Genomic DNA, 15,503 nt, shown 5'->3' on the forward strand with positions numbered 1-15,503 from the left:
TTTCAATGGTGATCTACCCTTCTTCCTGAAAATGAATAATTTGGCATTAATTTGGGGGTATCTGGTGATGGATTAATGGTTGTGTTATTGATTAGATGGAAATATTCTTTTCCTTCCATTTCAGCTGGGTGGTGAAATATTTATAATCTTCAAGAAACATCAAATTTAATTTCTTATAATGCTTATTCTATAGCTCACGTAATCGCGGCATGCCAGCAAAACTGAATCTCTGGAGTTTGTAGTCGTCAGGTCATGGTGTTGACCATGGCTTCTCAAGATGCCCAGAGCTTCTTCCAACCCCTTTCTTCTTGGATGTCCCGAGTATATGAAGCTGTTCAGCAAGTTGGAGATATATTATCCGCTTCCTTTGTTAACTTAAGTAAGCAGAATCCTCAGTTAAATGGTGAACTGGACCCAGAGGTGAATGATGGTGACGTTCAGGAGAGTGATTTGGAAGATGGAGAAAAACAAGACCATGATCAGAGCCAGGTTGACATGGATTCCCTATTGCTTGAAACTAACCAGTTCCCTGTGGGAAGTTATAATACTGATCTCTGGCACCTGAAACAAAGCTCCCTTGGGGACTCTAGTATCATAGTATCCCATCAATCCTGCCCTACCTGTGATAACCCAAAGCAGCCACCTAGGCTTCCTCCTGTCCTTGAGGAAGTTTTCCATCTTGAAAAACTGAAGAAGAATCTTCAATATGGCTTTGAGAATCAAACTCCTGGATCTTTAGAAAACATTAATGGAGAAGAACAAGGTAAGCTAAAAAGACACCTTTTTTTCCTTGTATTCTTTCAAAAGGGCCATTCTCCTTATTTTATTTTGATATTTTTAGAGGGTTATTCTGTTCCTCTCTTATAAAGTAGTTCATTGATTGTTTCTTGCTGAGAAATTCAAGCCTCATATGACCCTTAAAAATTCAGAGATGAAATAGATAATGTATTTCTGAGGTGCCCATTCCAAAGCAAAAAAGTTTGAAGTGCAGACTGAGTTTGTAAAGGAGGAAAATACTTTGCCACCTGTTAGTTTGTAATAAAGGAACATAGAATGCTAGAAAGTACCTAGACTGTGAGCTCCTTGAGGGCAGGAACTGTCCTTTGTTTCTTTTTGTATCCTCAGCACTGAGAATAGTCACTTTCATATAGTAGGTGCTTAACAAATGTTTATTGATTTTTGATTGATTGACTTAAGATCCTCTTGTCCAACTTCCTGATTTTCTAGATTAGAAAAGCAAGGTTAACCAAGGGGTCAAATGACTTTGCCCAAAGTCACACAGGTCCTTTAACTTCAAAACTATTTTTTATTTAATATTTTATTTTTCCCCAATTACATGTAAACATCAAACCTTAATTTTAAAAAATTTGGGTTTTAAATTCACTCCTTTAATCATATCTATTTTCTACTGTACCTGTTGAATAAGAGGTTCTGGTAAGCTGTTTGAGGAGCATCTTATGTACACGTCATGGTGATTTAAAAAAACATTCTCACTTGTTTCCCTGTGTTAGGAATCTCTAGATGTTACTATATTATTCAGTGTGAAATCCTGTGCAAAAGCTATCCTTGTTGCAGGATTTTTTAGTTGACAACATTCCAAGAACATTTCTCACAGTGTTTCACTGAGATGTGTGATGACAGTAACTAGAAAATCATTGCAAGAGGAACAATTTCCCTTCCCTTTATTGGAAAAAGAGAGTGAAATATTCAACACAGACTACCCACAAATTTACTTAGTTTTTTTTTTTCTGTGTCATTACTTAACACATGGTGGATATTCATTTAATGTTTAATGATGATTGAAAAAGGTCATTGATAGATAACATTTGTATAGTTCTTTAAGATTTACAAAGAGCTTTTTATGTATTAATTCACTCTGTCTTCACAACAAACATGGAAAACAGATCCCACTCTTCTTTCTGAACTTGTCTGAATTGGTTAGTTTCAGGCATTCCTGAACAAGGCATTCCATTTCCCATTTTTCTGCTTATGCACCAGCTGATCTTTATATCTAGAATGCTCTGCACTCTCCCCAGCTTCCCATCTAACATCATAGCTTCTCTGATTTCCTTCAAAACTAGTCTCAAACCCTTATTTCTTCAAAAGGCCTCCTCTGGTCCCCCTCACTCCCTCCTTCAGATAATATTCCAGCTACTTTGTATTTATCTCATTAATAATGATAACTTTAATTTATTTAGCACTTAAAGTTTGCAAAATCCTTTACAAAATACAATGGGTACCAATAAATCAAAGTTGTACCAAGATTTTTGGAATATTATTATCTCATTTTATTCTCACAGTGATCATGGGAGGTAGATTCCATATCTCCCCCTCTCCTCTTTACAGTTGAGGTAACTGAGGTAGAGGTTAAGTGACTTGTCCATGGTCACACAGTTACTATCCAAGGTCAGATTTAAACTCTTCTCCTTCTGACTCTAAGAATAACACTTTTTTGCTATGTCAGTCAGCTGGCTTTTTATGTCACAGAAGCTATATTTTGAGGAAATTGAGCCAGAGTCTGATACAGTTTAATATTTCCCTATGCTTTTATCATTTTTAGAATTGTAGTCACTATTAGTCCTGGGTCCTGAGTCTTCCTGAATCTGAGACCTATTATGCATTTACTATATCATGCAACTTCTCTCATTATAGCAGAGGATAATTGATTTAGAGATGGAGGAAACTTAAAGGTTCCTCAAGTCCAATGCCATCATTTTACAGTACAGAATACTGATACTTAGACAGGAGGAAGGAGGAGAGCCAGAATTTGAAGCCAGATCCCTTGATTTTAAAGCCAATGATCTTTCTAAGACATCACTCTGTTCTTGTTCACTTCTCCACCTTTCACCATTTTGTCCTTCTATAACACAAGATCTAAGATAAAGGGTGGCTTGGTGGCACAGAGGCTAGAGTGCCAGGCTTGAAGTTAGGAAAATCCTTCTTCCTGAGTTCAAATTCTATCTCAAACACTTACTTGTTGTGTGACCCTGGGCAGGTCACTTAATTCTCAGTTTCCTCATCTTTGGAGAAGGAAACCACTCCAGTATCTCTACCAAGAAAACCCCAAGATGTCATGACTGAACGGTAGAGTTGTATGACTTTATTATGAGATTAGGTTATACTGCATTAGGGATGTTATCTTGAAATGATGTTGGCAGGAGCAAATTAAATGGAGGAATTAGAGGGGAAAAAGAAATCTTCCCTTCTGCTTTGTGAAATAGGTAATCAATTAGATAATAGGTATAAAAAGAACTTGATGAAAGTGCTTGGTAAACAGATGTCACATACTTATTCCCATCCTTTCTCCTGTGTCCCTTTTCCAAAAATGATAGTCAGATTTGCGTTTTCAAAGAGCACTTACTCAGATATCCTGTCTTTGATGAGAAGGAAAAGTTTTCACACTGTTTTTTCCCAATGCTCGCCTGTCTTCCCTTATCTAAATCAAAGTGATATTAAAGATCTAGCTTGAATTAGTGAAAGTTACATAATTCTGTCCTTTGTGATTTTGTAAAATTTAAGCTTCACAAGGTTGGTGAGGTCTTTGTTGCATTCTTCTCATGTATAAGAGGCACTCAATAGATGTTGGTTGAATACTCAATAATGCTCTGAATTGGATGAACTGAAGGATAACATCTTGAGATAAGCTCCAAAGACTGACCTTGTACTATATCTAGGCTAACAATAAAATTTCTTAGTTTTGAATATGAGTTTTTAATATATATTTTAACATAATTTTGATCATGATGAGATGAGGGAATAAGGAATATTTAAAGAGTTATTAAAATGTGTTAAAATACATTAAAGGATATATTAAAGTACATCATTTGATACATGCTTGCCAAAAATTTTCATGTAAGTTTATGTAATTCTTAGATTAATAAAATGAATAGTTGAGTAATTTAAATATGTAAATAACAGTGGTTGGACAGAGTAGACACTTGATCAATATTTATTTATAGACTAGTCATCCTCACAGGGCAATAGGGAAGCTGTCTTAACTACAGAAGGAAAATAGAACTTTTTAGGAAGGCTTTCCAAAATAGAATCTTTAGGGGAAATACTATGTTCTCAATGGTCTACTAAATAAATATACTTCTGTTAGACAAGAGGGGACAAGGAAGTAAAGAATGGAAAAGAACCTATAAAGTAGAGAGTATTCTAATTCACTCAGGACTTTAAAAAGGAAATTTAAAATTTTGGATTACACTTCAAAATCCATTACCAGTTCTTTCATTCTTGAACCCATATAAAAGCCCTGACAATACAGACTGAAATAATTGGTGTCTGTAGACATATGGATGGCCCCTGAACACGGTTTCTCTTTTGAGGACATTTTAGTATTTTGAGTTTCCTAAAATCCTCAGAAGATCTTTATTCTTACTTAGTGATTAAAGCATTTTTGCAAAACTAACACATTAAGGTCTTTTTCTTTTGTGATATTCAGTCATTTCAGTTATGGTCAACTCTTAATGATCTCTTTTGGAGTTTTCTCGACAAGGATACTGGAATGGTTTGTCATTTCCTTCTCCAGCTCATTTTGCAGATGAACTGAGGCAATGATTTGACTAGGGTCACATAACTAGATATTTGAGACCAGATTTAAATTTAGGTTAATACTTTGTCATTGAATCTTAAATGATGAAACCTTGAGAAAGTGAACAGTGTAAAAGATGACAGATATGTATGGACAAGGAAAGGTAGAAGAGACATATGATGATCACTTGGAAGTTATTAAAGACAATATAGTTCCAATCCTCAAGCTAGTTGAGAAGCTTAAGCCATTTTGTTAATTGATTCCAAGAGATCATAAAATGCTTTGAAAGCTTTCCCTTCTTGAAATTAACTTGACACAACAAAATTAGGGAGATATTCTTTTTAGGGTGTATATGGGGGAAAGGGCCAGGGAGAGTAATTTCAATTTATGTCTTTCATACAACTAAACAAGACCTGTTGAGGAGAGAATTCATTCTTTCTGCAAGGCTGATTTAAACAAAGAAAGAATGAAAGGGGTGAGATACTTAAGACTAGAGATCCCACAAGGTATTCACCCCATTCTCTTTACTCATTCTAACAAATTGGAGCTGTGAGTGCTATATAGGACTTGGGATGAAACAGAGATTCTAAACTAATTCACTCAGGATGTTATAGATTGAGAAACATGCTTAAATTGGCTCTGGAGAATGTCTAGCTTCCTTGACTTTCCTAATGTGAAATAAACATATTCTTCAAATTCAAATGTTTTACTCTCAGTGAACAAAATCTCACCCCCCCCATTACTAACAAACTAGCAGAACACAAGCATTTTAATCACTTCATGACTTCTGCCAATTGTGGGCTCATAAACAACTAGACAGCAACTTCATTGTGTGATTCGGAAAATGCCCTAATACCTTTACAATTCACCTGATGGTTAAAGAATTTTGAACTATCAGTATGTCTGAACTGTCCTTCAGATTTTATTCTGTCCTTTCCTTAATCTTGGGATAAAACCCGAAGGCTGTCTAGTTCTTCTCTACTCAAGGAGAACATTCAGAAACATACCAGTAAATGGTAGTATTTTAGCAGCAATTTATGCTCCTATGATTAAGAAAAAAACCAACAACCACAAAACAAAGTAGCTTTATGGAGCAAGCCTTTTCTCTTTAACCCTGAATCTTTTCAGAATGTTGTATCTTGATTTTATTTTTACTTAATCCACCATGTTTTTATATCACAAAAGAAGATTTTAAGCTAAATTGGCCCCAAACAAGAGGGATGCTGAATGCTTTTTGTTACCATGGAAACAATTCTGGGCACTTACTGAGGACCTGGTTGCCAATAGTAATGTAACAGAGAAAATAGATACACTTCATTTAGTGGTCGCCAATGATTAAGAGGCAGAGAGACCACTTATAGAGTCATGCCAATGTAGGCTTTACAGTTTAAAAAACCAAAAACCCAAAACACCAGACTCTCAGTAAAGAAGAATTTATGACACCTTTGATATGTGTTGTGAAGAAGATATAATTGCAGTTGAAATTCATAGTTGTTTTCCATTTGGCATCTTATATCATTTTTTTAAAGGCTGGTTTTTAACCACATGTATTTGTTTCCAAGAAATATGCTCACTATTTCCTGAAATAGACCTTCTAATGGAATTAATGTGTTCCAAGTACATTGGAGTATAGAACTTTAAAAACAATCTTTGGCTAAATGGAATGTAAAGAAAAACATCGAACAGCAGGCTTTGAAAACTTGATGAAGTAATTTGACTTTTCACTCAACTACTGCACTAAGCTAATGTGGCATGTGATGACTGGAGGGAAGTCTTATAGGGTCCCTACCAGCTGGTATTCACCCTAAGTGGAAAGGCATTCTATGTTTCTGTCAGCATACTTGGCTTTCCTTTGGCTTCTGGGGCTAAAATAGTGTCAGTGGCTGGAATATTATTGGTTTTTATACCTGTTACAACTTTGTTTGCACAAATTCACCCATATTACAGCACTGTTAATGGATAGTACTACCTCATTTTTGCCTCTTCTTTTCTGGGGTTTTGTTTCTCAATTATGAGTTCAGAAGCATTTTCCATTATAATCCAATCTTCATTCCCCAGAAATGAAGCATTCCAAATCAGCCTAGCTGCCCACTGTTGCCCAGGAAAACCCAAATGAGTTTTTCTGTTGCAGCTTAGAAATAGCCTCCAAAACTCAAAACTAAGTTCTTGTTATATGATATGAATAGAATATATTAAGAAATAGTTATTAGTAAATGCTTTAAAAAGATGATCCACAGAGTTTCCATAGCCCAAGAAATACAGATGGTTATTATTGTTCTTATTTTGCTAGTTCTATCACTTTTCTTTCAAATAACTTTATAGGCTTAACTTAGTCTTTCAGAAATGAACAGAAATAGAATGCATTAGGAAGAAAGAATTTCCTGCATTAAAAGAAAAAGAAAATAACCATTTGGTTCTCCTCTCTCTCTGTCGTTTTCTTCTTGGCTTTCTCCTTCACTCTCTTCAACTTTATTCTCTTTCTCTGTGCTGGTGATTTTCAAATCTATGACTATCCTGCCCTTTCTTCTAAATACCAAACTTAACTTTAGAGTTGTCTTTTATTCTTTTGTCTCTTTTACTTCTAATATCAATTAGATTAATCTAATATTAACCAATAAGTTGTTAGGTCCTATCCATTCCATCTCATAACCTATGTTGAGTGTGTCTCCCACCACCATCCTTCTCTATTCTACTGCCATCAACTTAGGGTATCTGCCTGGACTGTTGCAATAGCCTACATTTTGATACTTATAACTCTATTCTCTATCTATCTCTAATCTATACTTCATAGCAATGTCAAAATAATGTTCCATGGACATTCACCTGGCTCTGTCATTTCTCTGTTCAAAATTTTTCAGAGGCTTCATGTCTAAAAATATTTAGATTTACCTGCTTGGTATTCAAGAACCCCTTCACCCTCTAAGAACACCATATACTTTGAAGATTGTGAAGCAATTTTCATATATCATCACATTTGATCCTCTAAACACTCCAGTGAAGTAGTTGCTATTATTTTTTTTCCATTTTACAGATAAAGAAATTGTGATTGGTTCAGGATCACACAGCTATATTAAGTGCTTGAGGTCCAATTTGAACTCGGGTCTTCCTGATTTCAAGACCAGCATTCTGTCTTTGATTTCTCTTCTTTTTCTCTTCCTTGTTTTATCATTTACTACTTACTGTCTTTCATGGGCAGCTAGGTAGCACAGTGTGTAGGGTGCTGGGTCTGTATTCAGGAAGACTTTGTGAGTTCAAATTGGTCTCAGAAATTTACTAGTTGTGTGATCCTGGACAAACCACTTAACCTTGTTTGCCTTAGTTTCCTCATTTGTAAAATGAACTGAAAAAGGAAAGCAAACTATTCCAGTATCTTTGCTAAGAAAACTTCAAATGAGGTCACAAAGAGTTGGACATGACTGAAATTACAGAACAACAAAACTGTTTTTCATACAGTCTACTCTCATCTAGACAAACTGGGCAAGTCTGCCCCTTGAATCCATGCTGTAAACTCTTTTGCCTTGTTATCTGTGATTAGGCTATTCCCTGTATTGGGAATGTTCTCACTCTAGTGCCTAGAAGAGTGTGTTATACAAGGCAGACTCCTACTTAATGCCTATTGTAAGGTATATTGTGATTACAGGAAGTGGGAGTGTTTAAAGAAATTTCCAGTTTTATTGTTTTTCAGTTGTTCTCATGACCAGGACTATGTTAATATAACTATGGACAATTTTTGTTTTTTATAAGTGAATCATTTCAAAGACTTCTATGTAAAGTGATTTTTATGTAATGTGAATTTGCCAGCTGACATGAGGAGGGGAGGCAGGGAGGTAGGAAAGGGTTCTAAAGGGAGTCAAAAGAGATGTGGGGTTCTGGGATAGAGATGGGAGAGCAGAAAGGGGACCCTGGGTCTGGGGTCAGTCATGTGGGGACCCAGCTGAGAGGAAGAACTGGAGAGAGATGCAGGCAGATGGGCAGTTGGGCAAAGGTCTTCTTCCTCAGTGCCAGAGACCTCCAACCAAGTCTCCAATCTAGCAGTGATAATGACAGTAGTGGTGATCTCTCTGTCTATGCATTCTTCTGCTGTCATTCCAAGAGTATTGTTAGGTTTTTATTTGGTGGAAAATGGAGGAGCAGTAAGTCAAGGGGCAAAACTGGAGAGAGAGAGAGCATGTATTATACAGTAAATATGGCAAAGGTGTTTTTTTGAAATCTGGATTTCTTTCAAAATTATTTATGTAAAGTCTAATTTACATAATATGAATTTATGTGAAGTGAGAATTGTGTGTTTGTTGAAGGGTCATGTCCCAATGCACTTTAAATCTCATTACAACAATTCCTGAAGAATCAGAAATTTTTCATTATGAAAAGGGTACTATGGTTATCATGAGGAAGCTTGGGTTCATTAAGAACAAGTCATTGAAGATTAATTTTTCTAGGTATGAAGGAGAGATAGTGCAAAAGAATATAGATAGGAAATGGTATACAATGTGTGAGAAACAGTTAATGGTCAATTTGGTCAGTGTGTGTGTGTGTGTGTGTGTATGTGCCTGAGAAAATGTATGATTTCATTAGGTTACAAAAGATTTATAATGTCAAAAAGATGAGTTTAAATTTGACCGTATCAGTGATAGGGAGCCACTGGATTTTTCTAAATAAAAGAGTGAAATTGTCAGATCTGCCCTTGAGGAAAATTGCTTTGTCAGTGGTATGGAAAATGGATTGGAGTAGAGGGGGAGAGACTTGCAATGGTTCAAGTAAGATGCAGTAAACATCTGAACAAGGATGAGTGGAAAGAAAGGGATGTATGGAATCTATTGTGGAGAAAGAAATGTCAAGATTTGGCAATAAATGTGTGTGGGGTGAATGAGAGTAAAGCATCAAGGTTGAAATATAGGATGTGAAACTAGGTGATTTGAAGGATAGTTATGCTCTAGGGAACTTTGGAAGAGATGGATGGTTTCAGAGGGAAAGATAATGAGTTCTGACTTTAGACATGTTGAATTTGAGCCAATTTGAAATTTCCTCGAGGGAATTTATGATACAGATCTAGGAGTCATTTGTTCAAAGATGATAATTAAACTCATTTGAAGAGATGAGAGAATATGAAAAGAGAGGACAAAAGAGGGCCTGGGACAAAACCTTGGGGAGCAACCATAGTAAGGGAGTGAGTGATAGATGATGATCTAGCTAAGGAGACTTTAAAAAAGTAGTCATATATGCAGGAGAAGAATGAAATGAGAAAAAGTATTGCAAAAACTCAGAGGAGAGAGTATTCAGGATAGAATGCTTATCAGTGTCAGAGGCTGCAGAGAGCATTTCCTCATAGATGAGAAGTGAGAAATGACTATCAGATTTGTCAATTAAAACATCATAGGTAAACAGGTTGCAAAGATTAGAGAAAAGGAAGGCAACAAGTATAAAGAGTCTTTTCTAGAAATTTCTATAAATTTGACTGAGAATGGGAGTAGAGATGTAGGATGAAAGCTTGAGGTAATGGTAGGGTCTAGAAAGAATTATTTAAAAATGGCAGAGATTTGGGAATATTTGTAAGTAACAGAGAACTAATTAGGAGGTGGGGAGAAATTGAAATTTGAGAAGATAGAGGAATATATTTTATGGTCTACTAGAGCCAGCTCTATCTGGGGTACACTGTTAAATTTTTCAATGAGAGAACTTGTTATTGTTCAGTTATCTTTCAGGCATATCCAGCTTTTTGACCTCATTTGGAATTTTCTTAGCTAAGATACTGGAATGGATTATCATATCCTTCTCTAGCTCATTTTACAAATGAGAAATTGAGAAAAAGTGGGTTAAGTGACTTGCCTGGGTTATACAGCTGGTAAGCATCTGAAAACATATTTGAACTCAAGGAGATGAGTCTTCCTGATTTCAGACCTGGCATTCTATCCACTGGGATACTTATCTGCCTAGTTAGAACTTGATTTATTTCTTGGATGATTGTCTAGATTTTAGAAGAGTTAATAATAGAAATTAAGCTTAAAAATTTCTTTGCAGACATTTTATCCTCAGAGATCCTGGTTATTAGACATTTATCAATGCACCCATATGTAGGCCAGCTCTTCAAAATCCATGTCTTGAGTGAGTTCAATGTAAAGTGGTATTTTAGGCAAATGTGTATTTGGCATTTGGACAACTTGGCCAACCCATCAAAGTTTTGTTCTCCATAGTAGAGTTTGAATTCTTGGCAGTTCAGCTTGAGAAAGGAATCTTATCTTGCCAGGTAATCTTCAGTTCTTCAGAATTTCAATTCAAATGGAAGTACTCAATTTTTTGGCATGGCCCTAGTGGTCAGTTCAGCTTTCACAGACATGTAACAATGAAGTCAGTTTAAAGGTGATTAGAAGTGATCCAGGAACACTATCAAAGTGTGTCTGAAGAACTCTGGTATTGATTATGAGACATGGGAGACATTAGCCCAGGACTATACAACATGGTGTGCCCTCTTCAAAGAAGGTGCATTACTCTATGATCAAAATAGATTTCAGTAGGTCAAAGAAACATAAAATGTGCATGCAAATTTAGAGATACCCCAAATAGACTAGTGTGTTCAAGCTGTGCTAGAGCCTTCTGCTCATTTTAACTGATCAGCTACAATCAGACGCACTAAACTTTGACTCCAATATCATGATGTCATTTTGGTCTTCTTTGAATACTAAGGGCAGCAAAGAATGAACTTTGAAATATTTTAATGCAGAAATACTTGCATCTAATTCTCCTTTCCCCCTTCCTTCTTCAAGTTCATCTGAAGTTCTATCTTTGAGCTATACCATTCAATCTGTTTTTTGAAGGTGGTTGATGGGGGAGGAATTGGTTCTGTTGACTGTAAGCAAAGCATAGTGCCCTAACACTGTGGAGTATACAAAGGTAAGTCAGTTGTTTCCTCATAGAACCATATATGGAAAGGGAAATGCAAGCATCTAGCAATGGACATTGATTGAAGATGTTTGTCCTACGTTCTTTTTAAAAATATTTATTTTTCCAACTACATGTAATGGTAGTTTTCAACAATCATTTGTTTTCAAAGACTTGAGTTTTACATTTTCTATCTCCTTCGCTTCTCTTTCCCTTCCCCCGAAAGAAAGTAATCTAATATAGGTTATACATGTATATCTATGCTAAGCATGGATCCATATTAATCATGTTATGAAGGAAGAATCAAATTCAAATTGGAAATAATAGAGAGACAGAAAGATATAATATGTAAGACAACTTTTAAAAATTAGAGATAGTATGCTTTGGTCTACATTTAAACTCCACAGTTTGTATTTTGGATATGGTGACATTTTCCATCACAAATCTTTTAGAACTGTCTTTGATTATTGTACTGTTGAAATGAACAATTCCATCATAGTTGACCATTACCCAATGTTGCTGTTAGAGTATACAATGTTCTTCTGGTTCTGCTCACTTCACTCAGCATCAGTTCATGCAGATCTTTCTATGCTACTCTGAAGTCCCATGCCTTATGATTTCTCATAGAACAATAGTGTTCCATAACAATCATATATCAAAATTTGTTCAGCCATTCCATAATTGATGGGCATCCCCTCAATTTCCAATTCTTTGCTACTACAAAAAAGGGATGCTATAAATATTTTTGTATGTGTGGAGTTTTTACCCTTTTTTTGTGATCTCTTTGGGATACAGATCCAGTTATAGTTATTGCTAGATCGAAGAGTATACACAGTTGTGTTGTCCTTTGGGTATAATTTCAAATTGCTCTCCAGAATGGTTGGATCAGTTCGAAGTTCCACCAATATTGATCATTTTCCTTTTTAGTCATATTGGCCAATTTGATAGAGGTGAGGTTTGTCCTTCATTCTTTTTTTTGTTTGTTTGTTTTAGGTTTTTGCAAGGCAATGGGGTTAAGTGGCTTGCCCAAAGCCACACAGCTAGGTAATTAGAAAGTGTCTGAGACCGGATTTGAACTCAGGTACTCCTGACTCCAGGGCAGTGCTCTCTCCACAGAGCCACCTAATTGCCCCTTGTCCTTCTTTCCTTGAAGAAGGCCATGACATCAGGGAGATGATTGTGAATTGGATTTGAGTGAGGGGGTACTGTGTCTGTACTGTCTCACTTTCTCCTCTGAAGTCATCTGGGTCCAGGATATGAGGCAATCAGGATTAAGTGACTTGTCCAAGATCACACAGCTAATAAGTGTTAAGTATCTGAGGCCAGATTTGAACTTGGGTCCTCCTGACTCCAGGGCTGGTATTCTATCTACTGCAATACCTAGTTGCCCATGGAAGGGAACATAAATCACATATAAATCAACATGATGTAAAACAGAATGCCTGTAGAACAGACATATATAAGGGTAGCCACAGAGGAGGGAGGAATCACTTCTGTGGGAGAAATCAGGAAACACTTTATGAAGGGAGTGACTTTGAGTTAGATGTTGATGGACACAGAGGATTCAGATAAATAGAAAAGTTGATGTTCAGTAGTATTAGTTATATCTGGCTTTTTGGGATATTATTTGGGATTTTCTTAACAGAAATACTGGAGTGGTTTGCCATTTTCTTTTTCAGCTTATATTATAGATGAGGAAACTGAGATAAACAGGGTTAAGTGATTTGGTTATAAAGTCACAGTTATAGTAGGTGACTAATGCCGATTTTGAACTTAGATCTTTTTGACTCGGATTGGCACTTAGCTACCCTTAAGATTCTCTTGAATCTAACCCATTTTTACTACTTGTCATTCCCAGAACAATTCCCTCTTCTTTCTTTACCAGTGCAGCTAGGTGGCTCATCTTGAATTAAAATCTGACCTCAGACACTTACTTAGCTGTATGATCCTGGGCAAGTCAATAATGTCTGTCCCTTCTGATGCTTTATTTAATCATCTGGAGGAGAAAATGAGGATGGTGACTTAGCACAGCAACCCCCCATTCAAAACCACTCCATGTGCTTGTCATGGCATCAGCTCCCTGATGTTGTGATCTTCAAAAATGAAGGATAAAATCATCATTATTATTATTATCTTTATAAACTTTTGAGAAGTGAAGAATTACATGGATTAAGATAAAGTTAATTATGCTTGTGCAAGTTTATTTATTTATTTATTTGTTTGTTTATTTTTAGGTTTTTGCAAGGCCATGGGGTTAAGTGGCTTGCCCAAGGCCACACAGCCAGGTAATTATTAAGTGTCTGAGGTAGGATTTAAACTCAGGTACTCCTGACTCCAGGGCCAGTGCTCCACCTAGCTGCCTCCAAGTTTATTTATTTTTGAGCTGGTATGAGATCTTTTTCCCCAGCCTAAGGTCATTTCTTTCACTTTGCCTTCTGCATAAAATGGAGGAATATCATGTAGGTGGGAAGCAAGATGAATCAGGTTGTATTGTGCAGTCTTTGCCATCATGTTGAAAGTGGGATGTGCTTGGATTCTTGGATCAAATTCTAAAAGTGTTTTGTATTTTGCAAGCAGGCCAGTCATCAAATGTATTTCTGCTTTTGCTTCTTGGATTTAAGGGATGTGCAGTAGTATGAATTAACTGACAATGATTGAATTCTTTCAGTTTCTTAATAATTTCACTGTCTTCCATACTTGATACAGAAGTAGATGGAGATTCTGCTAGTAGTTCTCGGCTAGTAGGCATTTCTTTTGCACTTATCACACTCTCCTTTGTTTCCTAGCCATTTCTTTTTCTTTATTTAAATTGTAATGTTTATGGGCCATATTATATGGAATTTCTGGATAAGCAAATGAAGTTCAGTGATTTCTGAGGAAATTAACCAGAGACTTTCAAGTGAGTTCTTGAAGTTGAATAAAATATCCTCATCAAATGCTAGATTTCTTGCATTTCTATCTCAAAGAAATAATCACCATTTAAGAGCTTTTTTCTCATAATAGACTCAAAATCCATTATCACTCCAGCCTAGAGAGTTTTACAGCAGGATTTCCCAGTTTGATCATCTGCATTTTTTCTTTTTTTCTTTTTTTCCTGTGAATATAGCACTTGCAATAGAGTGGAATAATAGTTTGAACAGTGGACTTGGTGCCAGAAGAAACTTGAGTTCAAATTTTGATTCTGACATTTACTAGCTGGGTGAACCCATCTGTTTTTAATCTTGCTGAACTTTAATTTCCCCATGTGTAAAAATGGAATGGTAATCCTCACACACCATCTCATAACATTGTTGTGAGGAAAGAGCTTTATAAGCCTTAAAGACTGGTAAAAATTATGAGCCAATGTTTTACAAAGAAGGAACTTCTGCTTATTTTTTCTTTAAACCTTTTAGAGAACTACCAACTTTAATATTATTTTTCTTTGGTTCTCTGCTCTTTCCTCCTCTTTTCTCTTATCTTTCCTTCCTTTCCCTTTTCTTCCCTACTTTATTTTCCTCTTTCCTCTTTGTTTCCTTTCTTTTCATTTCTTTTTCTAATTTCTAGGGACAAAACCAAAAAAAACGTCCACTGAAAGACATGGGAAGGGGATTATTCTAACTCTTCCCATTTTTATTTATTTGAAACTTTTAAGCCTTCATATCTTTTGTACATTTAGCAATTCAGATTAGGTCAATTTACCCTTATATTAATAAAGGTACTGTACCTATGATTTTAGTGTGAACTACCAAAATACTAAAAAGAATTGTGCATTTATGATTTTCACAATGTACACAATGTTTCCTTATAACTGTCCCATGAAGTAGGTGGATTGGTATTTTTTATCCCTTTTTGTAAATGAGGAAACTAAAGCTTTCAGGGGGTAAATGGTTTACTCGGTGTTATACTACTAAGAAGTGACAGAAGTGGGATTTTCTGAGAATCTTTGAATCATTACTTCAATGATTGAATGATTTGAATCATTACTTTTTTTTTTAGGTTTTTGCAAGGCAAATAGGGTTAAGTGGCTTGCCCAAGGCCACACAGCTAGGTAATTATTAAGTGTCTGAGACCGGATTTGAACCCAGGTACTCCTGACTCCAGGGCTGGTGCTTTATCC

The 15,503-nt window shown here is 35.9% G+C and overlaps 1 protein-coding gene across 1 annotated transcript in view; it reads left to right on the plus strand.

The window, feature by feature from the left end:
• Positions 1–201: 201 nt before the first annotated feature.
• SYT16 (synaptotagmin 16) overlaps positions 202–15,503 on the plus strand; it is a 125,149-nt gene continuing 109,847 nt past the window's right edge. The window contains exon 1 of the mRNA XM_074235959.1: positions 202–763. Within this exon, the coding sequence (XP_074092060.1) occupies positions 253–763 (511 nt within the window). The 5' untranslated portion in view covers positions 202–252. The remainder of the gene's footprint in view (positions 764–15,503) is intronic.

This window comes from Macrotis lagotis, chromosome 4 (genome assembly GCF_037893015.1).
Source record: "Macrotis lagotis isolate mMagLag1 chromosome 4, bilby.v1.9.chrom.fasta, whole genome shotgun sequence".
Lineage (NCBI taxonomy): Eukaryota > Metazoa > Chordata > Mammalia > Peramelemorphia > Peramelidae > Macrotis > Macrotis lagotis.